The sequence below is a fragment of the Acipenser ruthenus genome, chromosome 1 (genome assembly GCF_902713425.1).
Source record: "Acipenser ruthenus chromosome 1, fAciRut3.2 maternal haplotype, whole genome shotgun sequence".
NCBI lineage: Eukaryota > Metazoa > Chordata > Actinopteri > Acipenseriformes > Acipenseridae > Acipenser > Acipenser ruthenus.
The window spans coordinates 16,225,594-16,249,400 of NC_081189.1; the positions used below are offsets into that span (position 1 = coordinate 16,225,594).

Here is a 23,807-nt window from a genome sequence, read left to right on the forward strand (position 1 = left end):
TGAGACTGTCCCAACAAACACACACGGTTTAGACCTGCGGAAAATGCAACATGGATCCGTCTGAACTTTATTATGCTCAACGTTAACTGGAGAGGTGCACGTGTGTAACATACATTCTTAAATCTCCAAGGAAACCACTTTTATTGCAACGTATTTCACACGATGTTGTACTATGATTGGGTGTTGTAAGTTACTGATGTTATATTTAAATGTAACTAAATATGGCCGAATCTTCTCAAAGTGAAATGCCTCAGTGCTACGATTCTCCTGGTGTACTTTTAACCATTCTCCATTTTAATGATGTTTATGAGATCGAGCCAAGAGCAGAAGATCCAGTAGGTGGCGCAACAAGGTACAGTAAAAATGATTCTGTATTCTGCATTTCATAGGATGTTTACGATAAAATGACTGGACATTATATTCTAAACCAGGTCCTAGTCGATGCAGGAGGTATAACTGCAAATTGAATAATGCCAAGAGTACCACAGGCTTCTAACCAGTAATTAAATACATTTACTTAGATACATTAAAGAGAAACATTAAGTTAAAACAAGAACACTGTAATTTTAAAATATTGTGCCAACATTTATTTTCATGTTTTAAAGAACATGAACATTTGCTGAAAATCCTTGGGGTCAACTGAAATGTATTATGTTCCTAATGTCTAAAGGGAATACTGGTGGGTTAATTAACAGTATTCAGGACTCTTTTTTTTATCATATCTTTGCTTCCTAGCAGAGTTGTTTATGCTGCAACTCTTCACAGTTCAAACAGAGCTTTTATGCAGTGCCTTTCTTGTTCAGTTTCTTCATACTACTGCTTGAGAGGCTGGGGTTCTCTTAAACTTATTGTCAAGTACCTAACTGCAGTCCAAAATTATTCCTGTGTTATTCCACTGTTTCTGCGTGTACAAAGTCTGTTAATTACCACAATGTTCAATAACTTGCAGGTATGTGTAAAAATAAGAAGCTTTTATTATTATTATTATTATTTTTTAAATTAATTTAAGATATTTGTATAAAAAATATAGTGCACATATTTACATACAGGGGTTGGGCAATACTTTCTATAATACTGTAATTAGGACGTAAGGCCAACAGAGGTTGGTTTTAATGAGCTAAGATTATTTTACAAGTTTAGACATGAAATCCCAAGGTGGAAAGTGATCTCAGAACTGGTCTAAACAGACCAGTTGGACTCTGTGGTTAGGGTTTTTGTAGGAAGCCAGGGTTTGCCCATGATATTTGGTCCATCTTAGCATTCTCTTGTCTAGAGAATGCTAAAATGAACCAAGCCTAATTCCTGTGTTTGAACGAACACTGTATTTTGAGTTCTGCCCAACATAACTAATCAACCATGGGATTTAAATGAACATGTCCATTCGTGTATATATAAAAAAAACGAAATAAAAAGAATCTCAGGCAACCCACCCATAATCCACATTATCATAAGGCTTTGACAGAGAAAACTGGACGTATTTCAAGTCATGTGCCTTTCAGGAGTGAGGGGTTGGCATAGGCACAGTTTATTTAGGAAGGCAGATGATTTAACATGCAAATATGTTCATAAGTTGTCATATTTAATGTAAAATACTGTGGTCTATTGAGACAGTTTTCATTTATTTCTTACAGATTTGCTACAGCTTTAAAACAATTCTCTCCATTAAACCCCCTGGTTGTTTTTAGTGGAGATTGTTTAAATCCTTCACTCCTGAGCACAGTTACGAAAGGCAAGCATATGTTGGCCGTCTTCAATGAGCTGGGAGTACATTGCGCGGTATATGGTAAGTATTACATTGACTCCAATGTAACATACCTCGATGCTGGTGAAACCAGCAGTCCTGAATTTGTTGATCGCAACTGGCGGCTAGAATTTAAAAAGTGATATAAAAACCAATTGGAAGCTAATGCAGTTGTAATAAGATTGGTTGAGTTTTAGTTGAATTCAAATGTACAACATTTTTGGACATCCAAGCCATAATATCATCCAAGCAAGCAGATAACCTAGAGTCAGAGTAAACCTGTGTATCATCTCCTCGTGGAAGCATATACAAGTTAAAAAGTAGAGGTCCAAGAACAGCCCCCTTGTGGAAATCCTGACCAGACAGTGTTAATGGAGGATTCAAATACACAAAATGACACAATTTGCTGACATTTTGACAAATAAGAGCCAAACCAAGTAAGTGCAAGTCCTCCCAGACCAATATATTTATTAAGTCTGCCTGTGTCTTTTATGTTTAAATAATGATGTTCCCATTTTTAGGTAATCATGAGTTTGATTTTGGAGTGGATATTCTGGAAGAACTGGCTCCTCAAATGAATTTCCCATGGTTTCTCAGCAATGTATATGACAAATTCACTTCTCAGCCACTAGGACGTGGAGCGGTGAGCAGTATATTGGAATGGAACAGTGTTAAAATAGGTCTCATGGGCTTGGTAGAAGAAGAATGGCTTGATACTTTGGGAACAGTTGACAAATCAAACATTGACTACGTGGACTATGTTGTAACGGCTAACCAGCTGTCCAAAGAATTGAGAGAAAACGGAGCAGAGTTGGTAATTGCTATGACACACATGAAATGGTGTAATGATATGAGGCTTGCTTCAGAAACAAAAGCGGTGGACCTAATACTTGGAGGCCATGACCATGATTATAGGGTTGTTGTGGTGAATGGAACCCTGATTGTTAAAAGTGGATCAGATTTCAGGTACCTGACAAAAATTGATGTTGTAAGAAACCACGATATGACGTATAAATATGGAACACAGAAAGTAATCATTGAAAAAACCTTTGAAGAAGACCCATCAGTAAAAAAAATAGTCACAGAGTTCACAGCTAACTTGCAGGTATGTATGGCTTTTTTAAATGCTTGGTCTAAACTGAATACACTTTTAACAAATTACATAATTTGGTATTTTGTGCTGAATACTTAATCATTTAAATACATTCACTAATTTTATTTTGGGGGTTGCAAGAGAAATTAGAACATGAAACTGTTAAAATCAAAAAGATAACTGAATAGTCCTTTTTAATGGAGATTTGATCTCTTGGAAGCATTGCATGAGACTTCCAGGCTACAAATTTTAAATTAGGAATCTTTTTTTTTTTCAAATTTGTATAACCCTACATTACACAACCCTACCCCTAAAACTGGAGTTGCTTTAAATGTAGTCAATTTAGACAAATCTAATCTCACTGATCTTTCAGAAGATCTCATTTGCTTTTTGGAAATTAATTAATATAATTAAATTTCTTTCATGCTTCCTCATTCAAAAAGGTTTACTCCAAAGTACACATTTTCATGACTGTTATAATCAAGCTTGGTGATGGAGTGCTTAAGTCCTGTTGTTCTGTACATTACTATACATCTAAGAATTATCCATTCATCTAGATATTTATTTCTGAAGGCTTAATGGCAATTCAAAGTTTTTCTTTTGGTAAGGAACTAGACCTTCATTTCTTTAGCACTTAAAGCTTCCGGGCCCACATTCATTTTCAATTTTACTTTAAAATAATAGAAGCAATTCCTCTACAGTAGTTTACTTTTATGGGGACTCAAGCCTCCAACCCCCTTGAAACTTGCCATTATATCACTCTGTGAACCAGCATTAGGAGGTTGTAATTGATTTTGATTACATGAGAGTAGCTGTTTTTTAGTTCATGTTAATATTGACCTGGCTTTTGCCAAGATAAAATGAGATAGTAGTGGTGGGGACCAACCAAAACATAGCTTCACTGCAACATCTGCACACACTGAAGTAAGATATGAGCCGCTAGTGCTTTTCATGGATTTTCAGTTGGCTCAGCATTGATGGGTGAAATGTAATGCTGGTTCCAAGGGTCAGCCTATTTGCGGCCGCCCCGGCTCATCAGCACGCGCTACGCCGGCGATGCTGGTTCCAGAGATCAACCAAAGTGCGACCTCCCAACAGCCAGCATGGCAACCGTCTGGAATGGGCCAGGTAGGGCACTTTGCAGAGGTTATCGGGTGGGCACCTCCCACCTCCTGTGTTTCGTCGACTAGCCCACACACTTCGGAAAACTCGACAGTGATGCTGGCATCCCAGCACCACTCTCCTCCATCCCCCAAACCAACCCAGGCCAGTTTACTTTCCTTAGCCATCCATTCCTTTTCAGTGCAGGCCAACATCTGCCTGCATTCTCCAATCTCTAGCAGCCCCCAATTGTCCCAGACAAATCTTAGTTCTAATGACCTTTCCTGTTGGTTGCTATCTTGGATGGTGGAATGTTATTCTCTGGGTGCAGCTATTGCTGATATTAGCGGTGAGCTGTTGATCTTCTTAGCCTTTCTCCCAGTGCTAATGCCAAGCATAGCAGCACATGGTCATGATGCCAAGTGAAGCGACCTTGGCTCAGAGCCACCTTGCATCCTGTAAGAATGCTTCTGGGTAGCCGGTGATGAACACAAAGGACATGCAGGATTCTCCCCATCTGAAAAGAATACCTCAATTCAAACATCCTGTGGAGTAAAGTGTGTCCTATCCACTACAACACCACAAAAGAGCTAGCAATAGCCTATGAAAACCTGTAATGAATGTAAAGGGTTTATCTTCATTATGCTTTTGCATTAAGTCATTTGCAAACTTAATGAATTCTGCAATTGGATACATTTCAAACAGAAACCAGTATCATAAAATAGATTATTGTGGTCTGAGTCTATATTATGGTTCAGGATTTTATAATTACTGCAGGTACTGTGACAGTAATAAGCAAAGCAATTAATATGTGCCATCAGTATGTATATTTTCAGAAGATTCCACTCTTTTTCTAAGCAGCTAACTGCAAAATCAGTTATTTTCCCCCAGTTTAATTACATTTCTTTGAAAAAAAGCTAGCACCATTTAACTACAGGATTGATTGGATCAACCTGTCCTACTGGGATCACAGCTGGGTTTTTTTAAAGAAGATTCACTAGACATTCCATCAACCACCTGTCTGTGGTTATCTGGGGATTTAAAATTAAGTGGTGGTTGATGTGAATTCTCTGGTACTGTAAATTTCTCTTAAAAAATGCAGCTGTGGTTTATCCTGGCAGGGTATAGTTTGATCAAGTCCAAAGTATTATCATTTTCAAGTTGTTTGTTTTCCATTTCATAAAATTGACTTGGATAATATAGGCATTAACTAAAGACTGGAATAAATGCTTTGAAAATATGGTCTTAAAAGTCTAATATAACAGAATTACTTGAGCGTTACATAACATTAACCCTCAAAAAGAAATAACAACAAAATATTATCAACAACATTTTTTTTCTCAACATTATACGCAGGACTAATTATCGAGTAAACTAAGAAAAATAATCGCCCAATGGAGCTAACTCACTTTAATGTATTTTTCTTAGTATTTGCTGGAAGAAGTGCTCATCCAAACAGAAAAGGACTTAGATGGATGCTTTTCTACAGTTCGGAAATCCGAGAGCAATCTGGGAAACCTGATTGCTAATGCAATGTTGGAAGCTACACACGCTGATGTAGCGTTACTGAATTCAGGTATGCATGTTTAATATGTGCCATACTTGTGAGGCTTTTGCTCAGTGTTTGAATTTGTAAGAAACTAGCAGGCATAGCAAGTGCAGTCTGCTATGATCTTAGTAGAGGCGTGTAATGCAGTGCATTCAGCTGACCTTATTAACACACTGAAAGAATAGGACTATTTGTGTTTGTTTTTGAAGTGTAAATACTCACACTTAAAAAGGAGAACAAAATCGTCTTGGAGAGCCTATTTGCATGACATGCTTCTGAAACACTCAGGAATAATGTGTTCTGCCTCAATAACAATAAACAACAAAGGCACATCAATGTTCTTGTAAGTGCTGTTTAAAATAAAAAGGGATATAGTATTTCACCCTATGTGTAGATACTCTAGTAAGAATTTTGTTATATTCATGATAGTACTTTACCATCTGAAGTAAAGTGAAATGATATTATAGAAAGCTCAAGTACTTTGTATCCACAAATGTTTTATACATACACATTTTATTTGTTTAATATAACCTGATAATACTACATGTGTGTTTCTTTTAAAAATGCAGTAATTCAAAGGTCCTCTTCTAGGCTTTGAGGTCTTACCATCAATTTTAGAGGTAATGCTGCAAGTGAATTATTCATGCCAGAATGATTGTGGGGCTTCCATTAGCAACCAGGGTGGCAATGAGATTACTTGATAGCTCAGATTTCAAGATTATGAAATACAATAACTTCTAAAAACCATTTCAGGTACCCTGCGCTCAGATCGCATACATCCAGCAGGCCCTTTAGCAATGCGTGATCTCATGCAGATTTTGCCCATTCCGGATCCAGTTTTAGTAGTACAGGCAACAGGACAGCAGCTATTGGAGGCCCTTGAAAATGGAGTTAGCAGCTACCCACACCTGGACGGAAGGTAGTTTTTTTTAGATGAAGTTCATAAGAAATTGTAGGGTTTTATGTGATCAATCTGTAACCCCACTTGAATAAAATAGTATTATTTTATTGCATTTTACAGCATTTGTGAATCACCCTAGATTGCATTAACCATCTATCTTGATTGCCTCTAGAAATAAGTGGTTGATGCAAACAAAAGAAGAGCTGTGGGTTATTCTGGCAGCATATATGTTATTAAATAAATCAGGTAGACAAACATTTCGGCTAATCCCTTAATCAGTTGTAAATTATTTACAATTACGAGTCACCAAATGTTTCAGCTAGTGCCTTCATCAGTGTACTGATCAAAAATATAGCTTTGCAAATATGGCTTGTGGGCATATCCATTTGGAGCTCTACATGGAGTTTTGACATTTAACAGTTAAAGAAGTTTTTCCTGGACGATCTCTGGTACCATTCTTTTAATATAATATCAAAATAGTTTCCATTTTTTAATGTGGTTGCTGAAACAGCAATGATCTGGAGCCATTCTAGGAATAACCTAATTTATTTTGACCTAGGAATGTAAAATAAAACCTCTAAGGATATTTCCATTATGAAGCTCATGAGGCCAAATCACAAATAGCTTATTCTGGCTAAAAGTTTCACATATCAACTCCAGGCATTTCAGTCTTCTTCTGTCACCTTTATTTTCCATTTGTCAGGATCACATTTGCAGAATGTTGAATTTTGTTTAAAACTAACAAAAGTCGTCCATATTGATATTCATAAAGTGATCTTTGCAGACCGGTGACTGTCGCTAAGCAATTTAATGAATGGGTATATATTCGTTCATGACTGAAATCCGTCTCCTTTTGATGACATCATCAGCTCTATAAACATTCGCTCAGTTGTGACGTTAGCTGTTGGAAACATAAACAAATGGAATCTACTGACAGCAGCACCCATCGTGTTATTAACAGTGTGCCTGTATGATAGGTGATTTATATACTGGAGGATGCGATCATGTTCAGGGTATTTAAGTTACAATAATAATAATTGTTAATGTTCCTTTGCTTTGCAGGACATGCACAATTAAATGAAAAACACTTGTAAATCAATTATTTCAATTATTTCAGCTTAATACAGATACAGCATTACTTTAAAAAAAGAAAAATAGGCAGTGTTAATCACAGGGTCATCAACTTTTTTACGAACACCGTTTAATAAAAAAAAAAGCTTTTGTGTGTTTTTTTTTTTTTTTAAATTTTTTTTAATTTATTGGGTGGGGGGATTTGTTAAATACGGTCAGATAACTTTTTTGACAATGTCATTTTGATGCTGTCATTAGTTTATACTCCACCGCACCCCAGTGTTCAATAACTCCAAGTTGTCGACAGCATTTTGCTGTCGTTCGCTTTTATGAATAGCAGGTTGATGCTCAGGACCGATGAAAACTTTATGCTAATGAGGTAATCGTTAAGCTTTATCTCAATTTGTTTAAAACATGCCTTCATAGAGGAAAATCATTGGGGCTTAACAACGCATCTGAATTATCTCTTATGAATAGCAACTGCCATTAAACAGGTGGCTATGGACGAAATCCGATCACGTACTCCTGTTTTTTTATTTCGACAGGCGTTAAGCCTTTATGAATAGACCCTCTAGAGACTTAAAATGAACAGAATAATTTTCTTATGGTATGTCTAGTAAGGATACACTTTTGTGGTATGTCTGAAGGATCTGATTTATTGCTGAATAGCAGTTAATTTACTGTATGTTGTATTAAAATTAAGACTGTTTTATGTTTATTGTCAGATTTTTTTTTTTTTTGTCAGATTTCCCCAAGTTGCTGGGATACAATTTGGATTTGATCCCAGAGCAAAATCAGGGCACCGAGTTTCTGCAGATTCAGTAAAGGTCCAAGGTCAATACCTTGAGAAAAACAAAACATACTTACTTGCAATAAAGGAATACTTAGCAAAGGTAAGGGATTTTCTCAATACCGCAGACCAGCCTTGACTTGGTGGCTATACCGCATATGGTGTCAGGGTGGGATAGAGCCCCCCTTAGTGACCCAGCTCGGAACTGTAGGTGGAAATAAAAAAAAAAAAAACACCCAAACTACAGCTATCTCGGCACATACACGGAGCACAGCCTGCTGCTCCCAGTCTTCTCTCCTACTCTTTCTGTTCCTCTCCCACTGTTCAGACTGGGCACGCGCCTTCACTGAACCATCTCTCCAAACAAACCTTTCCTTTGTCTTTGTGTAGGGTGCGTCCAAGGGTAATCAATAATCAATAATTACATTCTCACCTTGCTACATTCCAAACTTTTCTCATGAATTAATTAAAACAATTAAACAAACCAATTAAACTATGTTGCTGTGCAAAGGCAGCCATCTTGGCCCAGACTGAGCCTCTGCTGTGTCACACTGCTAATTTATAAATTTGAAAGAACGCCTGTGTTTTGTTACATTTGAAGAGAAAAAGCAGCTGGGCAAAAATTTTTTTTTGCATTTTTTAAATTTGTTTTTATTAAGGACTAGAACAGCTTTGGCACTTTTCTTCTAACAAACTACTCAGAGAATGCTCTTTTTCTCAATGTATATTTTTCCCCTTTAGGGCAAGGATGGATATGAAATGTTTTTGAATTGCCCCAGGATATTTGATGTTGAGACAGCTCAAACTCTGCCCACTATCCTTATAAACCACTTTGAGTCAGTGAAAATCATTCAGGGGCTCAAAGTATGCAAATCTGGTCATCGAATGGGTTTGATTAAAGTTTCAAACAGTGCATCATTCACTGGTAAGCTCCATTTTATTGACTAATATTCAGCAAAATGTAAGAAAGTAAGAAATCTGTATTTTAATAGCATTTAGCATTTTGGAATAAATTCCAATATATATATATGAGAGAGAGAGAGAGAGAGAGAGAGAGAGAGAGAGAGAGAGAGAGAGAGAGAGAGAGAGAGAGAGAGAGAGAGAGAGAGAGAGGAGAGAGTAATGGAATTGGATGACAAAAGTATTTTGTTGGCTTAAACCACTTTAATTTTCAGCTCACAGTTCTGATTTTTAATGAAATATTTCTGTTTCCATCCTATTTTTTTTATCCTACTGCAACACCTGAAGCATACAGTTTAGATTTAGATCTGTCCTTCGATTGAGATGTAGGGACTCTGCATTTCTGAATATATATATATATATATATATATATATATATATATATATATATATATATATATATATATATAATGATACACTCGACCTGATGAGAAATACATAAATGTGTCAGAAACATTTTTTAAGAACAAGTGATATAGAGCTGTATGAATTTAAAATGACTTTCCCAAATAAATAGTTCCCAATTACGTTTCTAATGTCTTTTTTTGCAATATATAATACATGCATGAAATACCTGTGGAGTCCCCAGTGGCTCTGAAGCCGAGTTGTTTGGAGTACAAGGTGAGTCATTGAGCGTGGTTTGAATCCCACTCACACAAAGTGCACGATCTTGGCTGGGGCCCACAGGAAGCGTTACATTAGCCTTTGGGCTACAGAGGGTTTAGGGGTTAGTTTGATATTGGGTTGAAAAACAGGTAAACATTACAAATATTTATTTATTTATTTATTTATTTATTTATTTATTGCATTTATATAGCGCCTTTTATACAAAAGTATCGCAAAGCACTGTACATTACATAGCAGAAAAAAATAACAAACCACAATACATTTGTATGGCATGTTACACATACAACTGCCATAGTCAGACTATTTAAATAACATATTGAAATAACAGTATAGACATAATACAAAAGCAGCAATTTTAAGTTACATTAAAACCCACTATGATAAGAAAGCCATTTTATAAAAGTGTGCGTTTTTAGTCTTGACTTGAAAAGTGTAACGGTCACAGCTTCCTTGACAAACGAAGGCAGTGGATTCCATAATTTAGGAGCTCTACAAGAAAAAGCCCTACCTCCCGTGCTGCTTTTGTTGACCCTAGGACTAACCAGCAGCCCCGCATCCTGTGATCTCAGAGTGTGGTTTGGAAGATACAGGGTCAGTAACTGCAAATAACTAGGTGCTAATCCATTCAGGGCCTTGTAAAGTAACAGCAAAATCTTAAAATCAATTCTGTACTGCACAGACAGCCAGTGTAAAGAGGCCAAAATGGGTAATATCTTCACTTTTCTTGGTTTTAGTCAGAATTCTAGTGGCAGTATTCTGAACATGCTGCAAGCAGGGTACCACACATTTTGGGACACCAGAAAAAAGTGCATTACAACAATCAATTCTAGATGAAACAAAGGCATGCATTAGTTTCTTGGCATCAGATATGGAAATAATTGTTCTAAGTGTGCCTATATTTCTCAAATGGTAAAAAGATACTTTAGTAACTTCCCTAATATTGAGTCTCAAATGATAGATCAGGATCAAAGATGACCCCCAAACTCTTAATTTCTAGTTTAAGTTTTGATGAGAGACTGCAAAGGTTGAGCTCATGTAATCCCACATTTTCTTTTAGTTGGTTCTGTGAACCCACTAGCATAACCTCTGTTTTATGTGAATTCAACATTAGAAAATTCTGTGACATCCAATGCTTGATGTCTGTAAGGCAAGTAGCAAATAACACCTGAAACCTATCAGAAAGATAAGATTTGAACCAAGATAGGACATGGTCAGACAGTCCTACTGTGCTTTCAAGACGATTCAGTGGGATGGAATGGTTTACAGTATCATAGGCAGCACTTAGATTTAGAAGAATTAATGCTGATGGAAAGCCTGAGTCAGAGCTTTTCAGCAGATCGTTCACAGCTATAGTTAAATAGTTTTCATATATAAATAGTACTGTACATGTTCATATTATTTGTAAATATGTTTCAGAGATTAAAATGTTTAACAATTATGCTGCTACGATGTTGATCATAGTGCATTAATATTTCAGAATATAACCTTATTACCATTTTATTCTTCAGCCTTTGAAGAAAACACACATGAAAAGACACAAATTGCAGTTGTACCAGGTGTGGAAGGCAGGATATATCACATTTCCCAAGAACAGGAAAGACACCTTAGAGAACTCCGTGCTGCAAGGGAAGAAAATGCATTTCCTGCAGGATTCAACAGTGTTAATGATAAACCTATTTCTGACTGAGTGTGAGACTATTGGTCATTTTTTCATTTTAGAAATGTTGTACAGAAAAGAACAACTGGTTGCCTATGGAAATCTATAATTTGTTTTATATATACTGTACATACCGTACAGTGTAGAGTATTTTAAAACAGGTATTAAAACTATTAAAATAATTTTGAATGATTTATAATCTTTCACTTGTGCAATATGATTACCTTGCTGTCCTGTTTATCTCAGAACAAGGTGGAAAGTTTAAAGGGCTAAAAAGCTTTTTTCAAAACAGCACTACAATTATCTACATACATGTGATTAAAGGATAGGTATGGTTTGTGGATTTTTTTATTAGCTTTAACTCTAAGTGATAATGATAAAAGCCTGGCTTTTACAGAAGAAAAAGGGGTCCATGCATTAGTATTGGTTAATATTTACCAATCATCTGCACTATTAGCATTTTTGTAGTAACATTTCATTTTTATTTTACCAGTTGCATACCTTCATATGTCAAGTCTACAAGGTGGATAAAAACAGAAACAGATATTCATGGAGTACCCTTTAAAAATATATATGTATGTAAATTTACAATTGCAGACAAAAGTATTTGGGCAGTTAAAAAAATGAGAAAAAACTCAAAGAAAGTGATTTCTATAATTTCGAATTGTTCTATTGAAAGATATAAATTAAAGTAGAGATTCAGCTTTATAATAAAACAATAAAGTATTACATAACATGCATAAAATGAAAAATAAGATGCAAAAACTAATTTCATACTTTGACAAAAGTATTTGGGCCATCAACTTATTTTGTATTAAACCCATTCATTGCTAATTATTGACAATAATCATGATTAAAAACCAACACCTGATGATAATTATAGAATAAATAAATACATAATCATCAAGTGCTGAAAAATAAATTGGAAATTTGTGATTAAAAAAGCAACAAAAATGGTTACAACTAAAGAGTACAGCAACGATCTCAAAATGGCAGTGATACAACTGAACGAAAAAGGAGAAACTACCAGAAAAATAGTAGAAAGACTCGGTTTACCAAAAATCACGGTGTGGGCTATTATTGATAAACTGTATGTGTTGAAGAATGGGCAAAAATATCTCCGGAAAGATGCCAGGAACTGGTTTCAAAATACAAATGTAAGGGTGCCCAAATATTTTCGTCAAAGTATGAAATTAGTTTTTGCATGTTATTTTTCATTTTATGCATGTTATGTAATAATTTGCTGTTTCATTATAAAGCTGAATCTCTAATTAATACCTTTTAAAAGAACAATTAGAAATTATAGAAATCACTTTGTGGTTTTTCTCATTTTTTTAAAACGGCATAAATACTTTTGTCTGTGACTGTATGTGCCAACACTTATTTGAAAATAGTATATATTCATATATATTCATACATTTATATTTTGCTTTAATTATAACATTATGAATTTTTTTGTGACATTAGCATGTGTACTGTACCGTATCCTAGCATCATTGTGAAATACATTACAGTGTGTGATGCCCTTGTCTTGTTATTTATCAAAGTGCTTCCTGATTTGTTTTTAACAAACTGGCACTAGGTAAGAATGTTATGCAGGGGCACAGCATGCAGATAAATGGAGAGGATACACCATGAACGGTCATGGTGTACCGCAGTCATTCCACAAATGAGCGAGCCAAATACAGGCATCCTCATCCACAGCACTCCACGAATGTGCATGAATTACTCTTTTATATAACAAGCATAATGTATGGGAAATAACGTACGTTTAAACCTAAACAACTGAATTCAGAAAATGACTTTCCTTAGATCTGGTAAAAAAAAAACAAAAAAAAAAAAAACAGCAGAATTGAATATGAAAAGGCTATTCAGAGGTAGATTTCTCAATACTTGTTAAGTCCACATTTGTACAGTATTTCTTTAATTTTGAACCTCAGTTACACACAATCTTCTGGCAAGACCCATGGGGTATGCAATTAAGCATACTCTATTGTTATAGCTGTGAACAGTCTTCCAAAAAAATTGTTTGTGCTTGTCTCTCCGTTGTGCTCATTAAACAAGTCCCTGACCCCTCTGGATCAACGGATGTGGCCACTGTCACCTTGGTAGTCACAGTTCCCAACAGTAAAGAAGTGATGCAGTGCTGATGCAACAGACTCTACTGAATCAAGACATCAAGGTGTGACTCCCATTTAAGTATGGGGGATTTCCCAGAGTAAAGAAGCCACAACTTTGGAAGATAAATGGTTCCTGATACCTCAGGAGACTTCCCAACGTCGTGTAGTGTGTCAAAGCTGTCATGGCAGTTTGTTCAGATTTGTTTTTTAAAAGTGGTTGTAACTAACAAAATAATTCTATATGCACATCCATTCACTGTCTAGGTCTTAACTGTGTAGTTTTTAAAGGAAGCTGCGTTTTAGCAAACATGTATTTCCATTTTAAAACATGATATCTGGAAGTACACTAGGGTAAATAAATCTGCCAGCAGGCCTTGCTTTCTGATAGATTTGCAGTTTAATTGTCCCCCATCCCTTCAGAGCTGCCTTTCCTGTTAGTAACCAACCAGCTGCTTCCCAAAAACAATACTGGAGATTTCAGAAATGTACTGTAGTGAGGAAAGACATGATAACCACCAGTATTAGTTCAAATACAGCAAACCTTTATTTGTAGCTCATAATGAAGAACACATTTATTAGAACAAATTAGCAATCTTTAAGCCTGAATACAGCAGATAATATACATTGGAGTTAGTGATGAAACTATATATCTACTGGCTACAACCAACACAACTTCTTGTGGATATGACACATTCTAATACTGAAAAATGACACAGTATTAAATAAAATAAATGTAACCTTGTAATGTAACCAGTTTTTTATTTATTTATTTATTTATTTATTTTTATAAAAAGCACCTGTTAATTGCATTATATTAACATATAATTAGGAATTTCTGGAGAAATTAAAAACCACATGACGTGGACTTACTTATAAAAGTTCACCTTAGTAAAAGCACAGCAAAGAGTAATAAAGGATAGTGAAAGCAATGTCAAGCATAGGCAAGCACTGTAAAGCACAGAGAGGTCATTTAAAACACGACAAACTATGGTGAAGTGATTGTATAACCATGGGAAAAGCATGGAAAACTTCCAAGTTAGCATGGTAATTTACTGTTTGTAAACGTTTATAAGGGTTAGGTAGTTATTACATTAACACAAAGAAGCTGCTTTCTATAAGGCAAATCATCAAAGAACTACCTGAAACCTAAATACATTATACCTGCATAATCAGTCACTTTTTTGTGTACTATGCATTGTTAAATATTTATTATTAATTTTATTAATTTAAAAGACCACCGATGCAAATGGGATGAACAGTACTATTGGGCAAAAGAGATATAAAGATGTATTTACATCATGTATACCTTTTAATTAAACATTTTGTACACAAGGACATCCTGGGAATATGCTCTGACCTTGTGAAACTCAGTCACAGAAGACTGAGTTTATTTGTTAATATATTACAGCCTATTTGATCAACTTCCAAACCCTATGCATAGTGTACTGTACAGCCATTATATTTCTCTGGAGTTGCCACTGCTTACTTATCATTTCAGCAAGCTAATGTGCACACTCTTTTCTACAGATTCTAATGAATTTTACATTATTAAGTGCATGAAATTGTATCTGAGCTTTTACAATTGACAGGACAGTCCCGAGATAATTTCCTTCTATGGGGGACTATTACTGCTTCTACAAACTGCCTTTTTTGTAACGAAAATGAGTACGCATCGATTGATTGCTGCCAAAACGCTGGCACTAAATAACCTTGCCCCAACACATTACACAAGTAATAAACTGCTGTCAATACTACACAGTGTATTTATTAAAGTATTATCTTCATTAAATAATAATTATTTTTTGGTATCTGCAGTGCTCCAAGCTAATATAAACAACGCACTAGTACTGCAGCTACTCAATTTGACTGCAGTCGTTGTAGTTCCACACTGGGGGGGTTTCATATTTTACTGTTCCAATGTAAGGTAAGAATACATTTGGGAAATTTAAGAAATGTGCAGACATCATACAACAGACACACTTCAAGCACATTAGAAATACAATATCTGTAAGATGTGTAAATGGTAATGTTGAATTCATGTACTAACTACATACAAGCACATTTCTCAGAAACTATAATCTGTCCCTTTACTGTAAACAATCTACTCTAATCTCCTGTCAAGAAACTAGAAGCCATGGGATTCTTTTTTATGTATTTATTTTTTTTAAAGGTAAAGTTCCACAATGTAGCTTTCATTCTAACCATAATGCTTTACAATACAACCCCTGAAGGAACACTTGATATGTATTGGCATGTACACTATTTCATTTAGAAAACTACAAGTATGACCCTCAAGAATCAAGTGGGAATTTCTCCACATTAATTAAAATAAATAAATAAATAAAAAAAAACGTGTCTGCATTTTACATAATCTAAAAACTAATCAGACAACAAAACTGTATTGTGTTATTATTGCCTATTAAAAAATAAAAGTTATTTAGAGAGTTAATGTTGGGTGAGAGAGTGGCTTTGAATTATTGCACTAAAAAGAAGGGAAGAAAAAGTAACAAAGAAAGCAGAAAATGATAAATCCAATCACCCAGTTGACAGAGTAAATGTAGATGATCACCATGTCCATGTCAAATCGCCAGCCCCGAGAGTCATCTTCAAAGTCCATAGAGTCCAATCTGTAACCCCCATGTGGGAACTGTCTTTGTGTGATTCGGTCTGCATGCCTCCTAAAACCTACAGGGAACAAAAAACAACTTTGAAAGCAAAAAAGCTCTGACTGCAGTTGGCTGCTGTTCACAGAAAACATATCTGTTCCCCATGACCTGATTTACCTTGAGTTGTGTTCCTATTACTGGCAAATATGTTTTTGAAAATGTATCATCATAAAAATTCTTCCACAGAAGTAAGATGCAGCTCTTGAAGACAATAACAGCCTGTCAGTTTGACCCTGAAATAACTTTTCTTTTGTGGCTCTCAAAACAGGCACCTTGAGAATATAAGCAGCTCCACTCTGCATGACATCATCCTGCAGTGTAACATAACATAACATGAAACAAAAGGCTGTCAGAAGCCAAGTTTTCTTATATCAGTGCCGAAACAGTGATGCAATGGCAACATAAGACGCATATCTGGTTGTACACAGGATGTAAATCACACAGCTGTGGCTGCAAAGAGTTAGCAACTATTTTTCACTGGAAAAACTGAGAGTGTCTTGCAAAGGGAATAATAAAGCACATTCCAGCCACAGTTTGAAGTAATGTCAGTAGATCCTTCCTGCAAGATGACATTCGGTGACCCCTTGCATTACACAGTATTTTTTATTGTACTACAGTATTTTCCATGTTGAAGAACGATTAAGAACATCTAGTAATTATTTGTCAGGAAGTGTACAAGTTATCCTTACAGTGCTAAATGATTTAATTCACATTTTTTGTATTGCAGAGACACGACTCAATGTATTATTCTGTCATAAGTGAACAGGCTTCCAATTTCAAGGAACACTGATTTATAACTCACTCACCCATCTGGCAGTCATACCGATGGGTACAGCATTTTTATTAGATAACTTTATAAAATGAGTGCTCCATAATAGGAACTGATGAGTAAATGCATGTGAAATTGACACTTAGTTTAGAAAGAATATGAAACCTACTTTTTCAGCAAAACTTTTAAACAGCTCCAATATCTTTAATACTGTTTGGATCTGGTTATTACTTTTAAAAGCAATTCAAATTATTTGGCAAAGTACTACGGGTTTAGTGAAGGCTTTTTTTAAATCAGCATGTTTAAAAATACAGTACATGTAAATAGCAATAGAAATTTTGGATTTACAGCAATGTTACAAACATACTGTATATCTTGCATCTTGCAATTTAAAATGCTTAATTTATCTTCAATGTACAGGGCAACTTTTTTGCATATATGAATACATCCACTGTACAAGGCCATGTGCATTAATCAGGGTTAAGTGGAAATATTCAGACTGTCTATTCTTTAAAGAGGGGCTTGCACAGGTTCATTTTAGCAGAGGCTTTGATCTCATAAGCTTTTATTCCTTTGTAGCTCAGGAGCAGAAATAATTGGGTGCAATATCTGTGCACTGACACTCACGCATCACACATTTATCCTACTTGAAAACTTGAAAGAAGATTGTTTTTTTTATGATGCCTATTTTTTTTAACTTGATTTTTATAGAACTTTCTTTTTCAGACAGAACCGTACATATCATATGGTTAGTATAAGGGTTGGATTTTGTTTGCACTGACTGCAGGAGCAACTATTTTTTCAAAAAGACAAGTGCAATTTTTCATATTAGTATGTAATAATGGCACATATATTTCACATACAGTATGTTTACATGCAGGCTTGCTGACTCTCCAGGTCACATGTTGCATTTCAATGAGTTTTACCAAGATCCCTATTAATGCAAGCTTTTAAACTCCAGGGTGCAATGTGGATTATCTTTGTGAAAGAAAAAAAAAGACATCTGTAATGTTCCAAAACTAATATAAACCAATGGACTTCATCTTCCTAATTTAATCTTCCATGCTGTTTTCTATATATTTGGAATGCAGGCAGTTTTACAGTAATGCACATTGCACACTGAAGTTATTGATGAATGCAAACCCAAGTGTCTGCAATCTAAACACAGCTGTAAATGCTAAATCATTCTATAATAATAATAATAATAATAATAATAATAATAATAATAATAATAATGTTTCAACCCCAAAGGCCTTGTTACATGGGGAAGTTTACTTGCTGCAAAACAGAGGAAGCATACAGCTGCTGCATTGCAGCCTGGAAGCGTCCCTGTGTAACAAACCCGCAGCACTGTCACTGCATACAGGCTGCATAGTAGCTGCCTGCTGCGTCTAATTCGTGGCCTCAGGGAATTGGTAGCAGCACACTCGCCTAATCATGTTTAAGCCTTTATACGGAAGCCTAATAGATTTTTTTTTGTTTTGTTTTTATAAATTTGGGTTTCATCTCCTCTCAAATGAAAGTTGATTCCTTGAAAATGAAATTCAAATTAGACTATATAATGTAATCAGAGTACATTCAAGGTATAAAGCTTTCTAAGTAACTGCAGCAGTCCTAATACCATTGCACTTTAAGAGGCAAATGTTGACACAGCTTCAGATTTCACTACATTTGATGAGCCATTAAGGGAAACAAAGACTAAAAATAATCAATCAATCTCCAGTCTCCAGAGATCTAGATTCCATTCCTTATAATATCTAAATGAGGTTTACTGGTTAAAACGTCTGGCAAGATAAGGGTTCAAATGTGAAAACATTAACACAAGTTCAACAAGTGGTATCCAAACTCAACCTTTATTTTATTTTATTTTATTTTATTTTATGTATATATACAGTACTGTGCAAAAGTTTTAGGCAGGTGTGAAAAAATGCTGTAAAGTAAGAATGCTTTCAAAAATAGACATGTTAATAGTTTATATTTATCAATTAACAAAATGCAAAGTGAGTGAACAGAAGAACAATCTACATCAAATCAATATTTGGTGTGACCATCCTTTGCCTTCAAAACAGCATCAATTCTTCTAGGTACACTTGCACACAGTTTTTGAAGGAACTCGGCAGGTAGGTTGGCCCAAACATCTTGGAGAACTAACCACAGTTCTTCTGTGGATTTAGGCAGCCTCAGTTGCTTCTCTCTCTTCATGTAATCCCAGACAGACTCAATGATGTTGAGATCAGGGCTGTGTGGGTGCCATACCATCACTTCCAGGACTCCTTGTTCTTTCATCAGTCCAGAGCACCTGCTGCCATTTTTCTGTACCCCAGTTCCTGTGTTTTCGTGCATAGTTGAGTCGCTTGGCCTTGTTTCCACGTCAGAGGTATGGCTTTTTGGCCGCAAGTCTTCCATGAAGGCCACTTCTGACCAGACTTCTCTGGACAGTAGATGGGTATACCAGGGTCCCACTGTTTTCTGCCAATTCTGAGCTGATGGCACTGCTGGACATCTTCCGATTGCGAAGGGAAGTAAGCATGATGTGTCTTTCATCTGCTGCAGTAAGTTTCCTTGGCCGACCACTGCGTCTACGGTCCTCAACGTTGCCCGTTTCTTTGTGCTTCTTCAAAAGGGCTTGGACAGCACATCTGGAAACCCCTGTCTGCCTTGAAATTTCTGCCTGGGAGAGACCTTGCTGATGCAGTATAACTACCTTGTGTCTTGTTGCTGTGCTCAGTCTTGCCATGGTGTATGACTTTTGACAGTAAACTGTCTTCAGCAACCTCACCTTGTTAGCTGAGTTTGGCTGTTCCTCACCCAGTTTTATTCCTCCTACACAGCTGTTTCTGTTTCAGTTAATGATTGTGTTTCAACCTACATATTGAATTGATGATCATTAGCACCTGTTTGGTATAATTGTTTAATCTTACACCTGACTATATGCCTACAAAATCCCTGACTTAGTGCAAGTGTACCTAGAAGAATTGATGCTGTTTTGAAGGCAAAGGGTGGTCACACCAAATATGGATTTGATTTAGATTTTTCTTCTGTTCACTCACTTTGCATTTAGTTAAATGATAAATATAATCTATTAACATGTCTATTTTTGAAAGCATTCTTACTTTACAGCATTTTTTCACACCTGCCTAAAACTTTTGCACAGTACTGTATATATATATATATATATATATATATATATATATATATATATATATATATATATATACACAGCATCATTGGTGTTTTCAAGATCTTTGCTTAAATAGAAGTATCAGAATTCCCCTTTAAGAATTACAGGCAAGCACATCGAAATACAATCAGTGTGGTTTGTCTTTACATCTCATTGTTAGCTGTAAACACAAAAACACACGTAGGCTGTCGATTCTTACCAGAGGAAATTGACAGCTTGAATCACACATTGCTGGGGTACCAATAAGATCATTTGACACAACATAATGACAGTTTTAGTCCTATCTGGACTAAAAAAAAACAAAAACAAAAAAAAACTATCGGAAAGCAACAAAATACTAACATTTAACATACTATATTGTTCAGGTGTTTTCACTGACAAACTGTAAAATGTTTCAGGGGGTGCCATTGTTTTACATTTCTGTCCTTTTTATCACTGAAAAGATCCTGAGGACATGGTGTCTGTAATAAAGCTCTATGTGGATGGTCCCTTAGAAGGTATACAACTGCTGGAGTGGTGCATTAATCCTTCTTGGGATAAGTTAGTATTGTGGGGATGTTGTCGTGCCAGTACTAAGGACATATCTACCACTAGGCAGAGGGTACCATGTGCGTATGAGCACAAATCACAGCACATCCTCGACAGATCAAGTTATCTTCCACCCCACACACACACACACAATCTGAATATCATACACAGACTTTTTTCTTACCTCCAAAAATTCTGAACATTTTCCTACAGCTTGGAAGAGGCCACTTAGCACAGCTAGTTTTCTGGAAATTCTGTTTTCTGGATAAATATTCGTTTGGGAAGAAGGTTTTTGTGGTATGGTTTAGATCTGTAACAAATAAAACAATTATGGACTCTGGAAATGGAATATACATACACACACATGGATACACACCTTAAACAGCACAGGCCCATATAGTATGACTTTTTAAAGTTGTTTTACTTGTTTTAATACTTTCCTGTCACTTTACTTGCCCTTACTTGCCTTTTTCCCAGCTGAAACTTTTAACAGGATATTATTTACCTTCCTCTATTGACCTTGAGCTAGAATAATGAAAAAAAAGGCTCAGGAAGCTAATCTTCAAACTTCCAGTCAAATCACTGTCAATCATGTTTAATGGCTGCTAGTCTTGAGTATGAAACTCATTATCTCTGAAATTTTGAATCAGAACCTTCAATAACACATACTCTATTGTAGAGTACTCTATATTTGATGCTCAGACTCTGCGTATTTTAACCACAGAGTCAAGTTTCTTACCTCTATGTTGGCACACATTCTCATACATGTTTGATTTCTCATGCAGAAATACATTAACTCTTATACCCCTTCTCCACTCTCACATCTGACCCGTGAGAGTTTGGTACGGTACGGGTGGTTCTCCACTGGCTATTTGTCAAGCCGAGCGAGAACCAAACCATCAAACCATGAGACACCTGAATCTGGCTCAGAGCCAAGCCGGGCCTGGGGCAGGGTTAAGGATTTTTGTCATTACGTTGCATCAGTCAGTACACTCCAGAAAGACAGCAAGCAACATGGTGGACAGCAAGCAACATGGTGGACACCGAGCGTGATGTGAGAAAAGTACAGCCTTGGGACGCTGAGGAAGTGCAGGCTCTAGTTTCTCTGGGGGCAGATAGAAGTGTTCAGGAAGATCTGCATCAGAAATTAAAAAGTGTATGCCATCATTTCTGACGATTTGAAGCAAATGGATATAAACCGCGGGCACGGTACACTTAACATACACTCAAAAACACAAAATTCTACCAAATTTCTCATCCTTGACCTTTATTATACTACTATAAAGAAAAAATATACAGTAAAACAAAATCCAGCTGTACCATACGTACAACTACGGCTCTCGCTGCTCTCGTGCAGCTTCTTTTTTAAGCACCCAAACAAAAAACAACAACTATCCTTAAAACGGGCTTTGGCAAATGATATTTTTAAAACCTCCTTTTTTCCCCCTTCAACAGAACTAATTAAACTTTATTAAGTCGATATAAATCAGTAAAATTTGTGGATTTTAAAGAAATTCCTAAATATATTTACAAAATATAGCGATACAAGATACAGCTGTACCATTGGTCTATTAATTTTTAAACACCATTTGTTTGCGCATCTTTTACCAAACCAAATTGATTAATAACAATAATTAACAGTCTTTCGTTGCGTGTGACGTCAGTAGCCTGGCTCAGCTCTGCAGTGGAAAAACAACCCAGGTTCCCCTTAACTGCACTGTGAGGGTTCAGTACCACCCCGGCGCGACTCGGATATACAGTAAAAAAGAGCTATTAGTATACTCTCTACCTTTCCCGTTTCCATAACAAGCCTATGAAATGGTTTTAACTTAATTCGTACTTTGTTGAAAGACACTTAATTGTAACATAAATCAAGATTATTTGAGTATTCTATAGATAATAATCTAATAAAAGGGTTAATTGAACATTCAAAGTGTGAAAGATAATTAGGCTTAAATTACCTTTATACTTATTGGGCTAGATTTACGAACCCGTACACACCCTTGCACCCTGAAGAAAGACGCAGAACTTGGATTTATCTGGGATAAAACCCTTACAACACAGACACTGCCATCCTCACAGACTGTCACAGACTCACCAGTTGACTGAAGTAATGATGAAAGTCAGACGCCACAAAGAGAGAACAGCTTTTAAATAGACCAAGCCAATTGACATAAAAAAAACAACATAAATGTATTTAGCCCTAAAGCAATGTCACATTAAAGTAAATAATACTAATGTAGATAAAGTGGCTATATGTATGAATTCCCCTTATTGAACAAATAATTTACTTTTATTTAACTTTCTCGGAAATACTATAACAGTGTATTAGTTTAAAGTAACACTAGGACCCAGGGAAATAACCTGAAGCACAGAGCTGGGTTCATCTTTTGTGCATCTATAAGCGCACCGCCACTATCGCCTCCTCTTTTTGAAAATACACAGTATCTATCACACCAGATTTATTAATTTTCCCCCAATAATATTTTACCTGTTTGGAAAAAGACCCTTGTAATGATGGTCCGGCAGAGAGGGCATGGTGTATTGGTGGGGTTGTCCTTGGCAAGAGTACGGAGGCAAGGCTCACAGAAGATGTGGTGGCAGGGGTAACACATGTAGGGGCTGAAGTACACATCAAGACAAACGGCACACATGTGGCCATCCTTGTCACTGCCACGGACATCTTCATCGTCACTGCTTGTTAGATTTCCAGTAGAACTCTACAAGACACAATACTTTAACATCACTGTGTGCTAGTAGATGAGGCAACTGTTGAGATTATACCAGGAGCTGCAAAATGAGAGGCCAACTCAAGCCAAACATAACTAAATGAATGAAAAGACATTCTGCAATTGAAAACTATGGTACATAAAAGTCTTTTGAGGGGGAAAAAAAGACCAAGGTCTTGGCAGCAGCAGTATGACATGAATGTCAGTATGTGACTGCAAATGATTTTGACTTGCCAGCTGCTCAATGTGTGTTTAAAGCTGATGGATTTTGTAAGTAATTATTAGTAATAAATTAAACTGTGAAGTTTACAAATTTAAAAGAGG

The 23,807-nt window shown here is 36.0% G+C and overlaps 2 protein-coding genes across 4 annotated transcripts in view; one reads left to right on the forward strand and one right to left on the reverse strand.

Moving 5' to 3' along the window:
• The first annotated feature begins 112 nt into the window (after positions 1-112).
• On the forward strand, positions 113-12,734 carry LOC117403882 (mannosylglucosyl-3-phosphoglycerate phosphatase-like). Its single transcript, XM_034923876.2, has 8 exons — positions 113-352; positions 1,632-1,783; positions 2,263-2,846; positions 5,364-5,511; positions 6,238-6,403; positions 8,202-8,349; positions 8,988-9,171; positions 11,342-12,734. The coding sequence occupies exons 1-8, from the start codon at positions 222-224 to the stop codon at positions 11,518-11,520; spliced, it is 1,692 nt and encodes a 563-aa protein (XP_034779767.2). The 5' UTR covers positions 113-221; the 3' UTR covers positions 11,521-12,734.
• Positions 12,735-14,131: 1,397 nt separating this feature from the next.
• Positions 14,132-23,807, reverse strand: part of LOC117403883 (E3 ubiquitin-protein ligase RNF180-like) — a 28,540-nt gene continuing 18,864 nt past the window's right edge. For all 3 annotated transcript variants that reach the window (XM_059011860.1, XM_059011782.1, XM_059011937.1), the window contains exons 5-7: positions 23,246-23,474; positions 20,939-21,064; positions 14,132-16,295 (exon numbers count right to left, since the gene is read on the reverse strand). In XM_059011860.1, the coding sequence (XP_058867843.1) occupies positions 16,093-16,295; positions 20,939-21,064; positions 23,246-23,474 (558 nt within the window). In that variant the 3' untranslated portion in view covers positions 14,132-16,092. The remainder of the gene's footprint in view (positions 16,296-20,938; positions 21,065-23,245; positions 23,475-23,807) is intronic.

What these genes read in the sequence shown, in the direction of transcription:
- LOC117403882 (XM_034923876.2), top strand. Translation starts at nt 222, where the DNA reads ATGGCCGAATCTTCTCAAAGTGAAATGCCTCAGTGCTACGATTCTCCT. An exon ending in CCAGTAGGTGGCGCAACAAG is followed by an intron (nt 353 to 1,631) that starts GTACAGTAAAAA and finishes TATTTCTTACAG; the next exon opens with ATTTGCTACAGCTTTAAAAC. An exon ending in TGTAGCGTTACTGAATTCAG is followed by an intron (nt 5,512 to 6,237) that starts GTATGCATGTTT and finishes AAACCATTTCAG; the next exon opens with GTACCCTGCGCTCAGATCGC.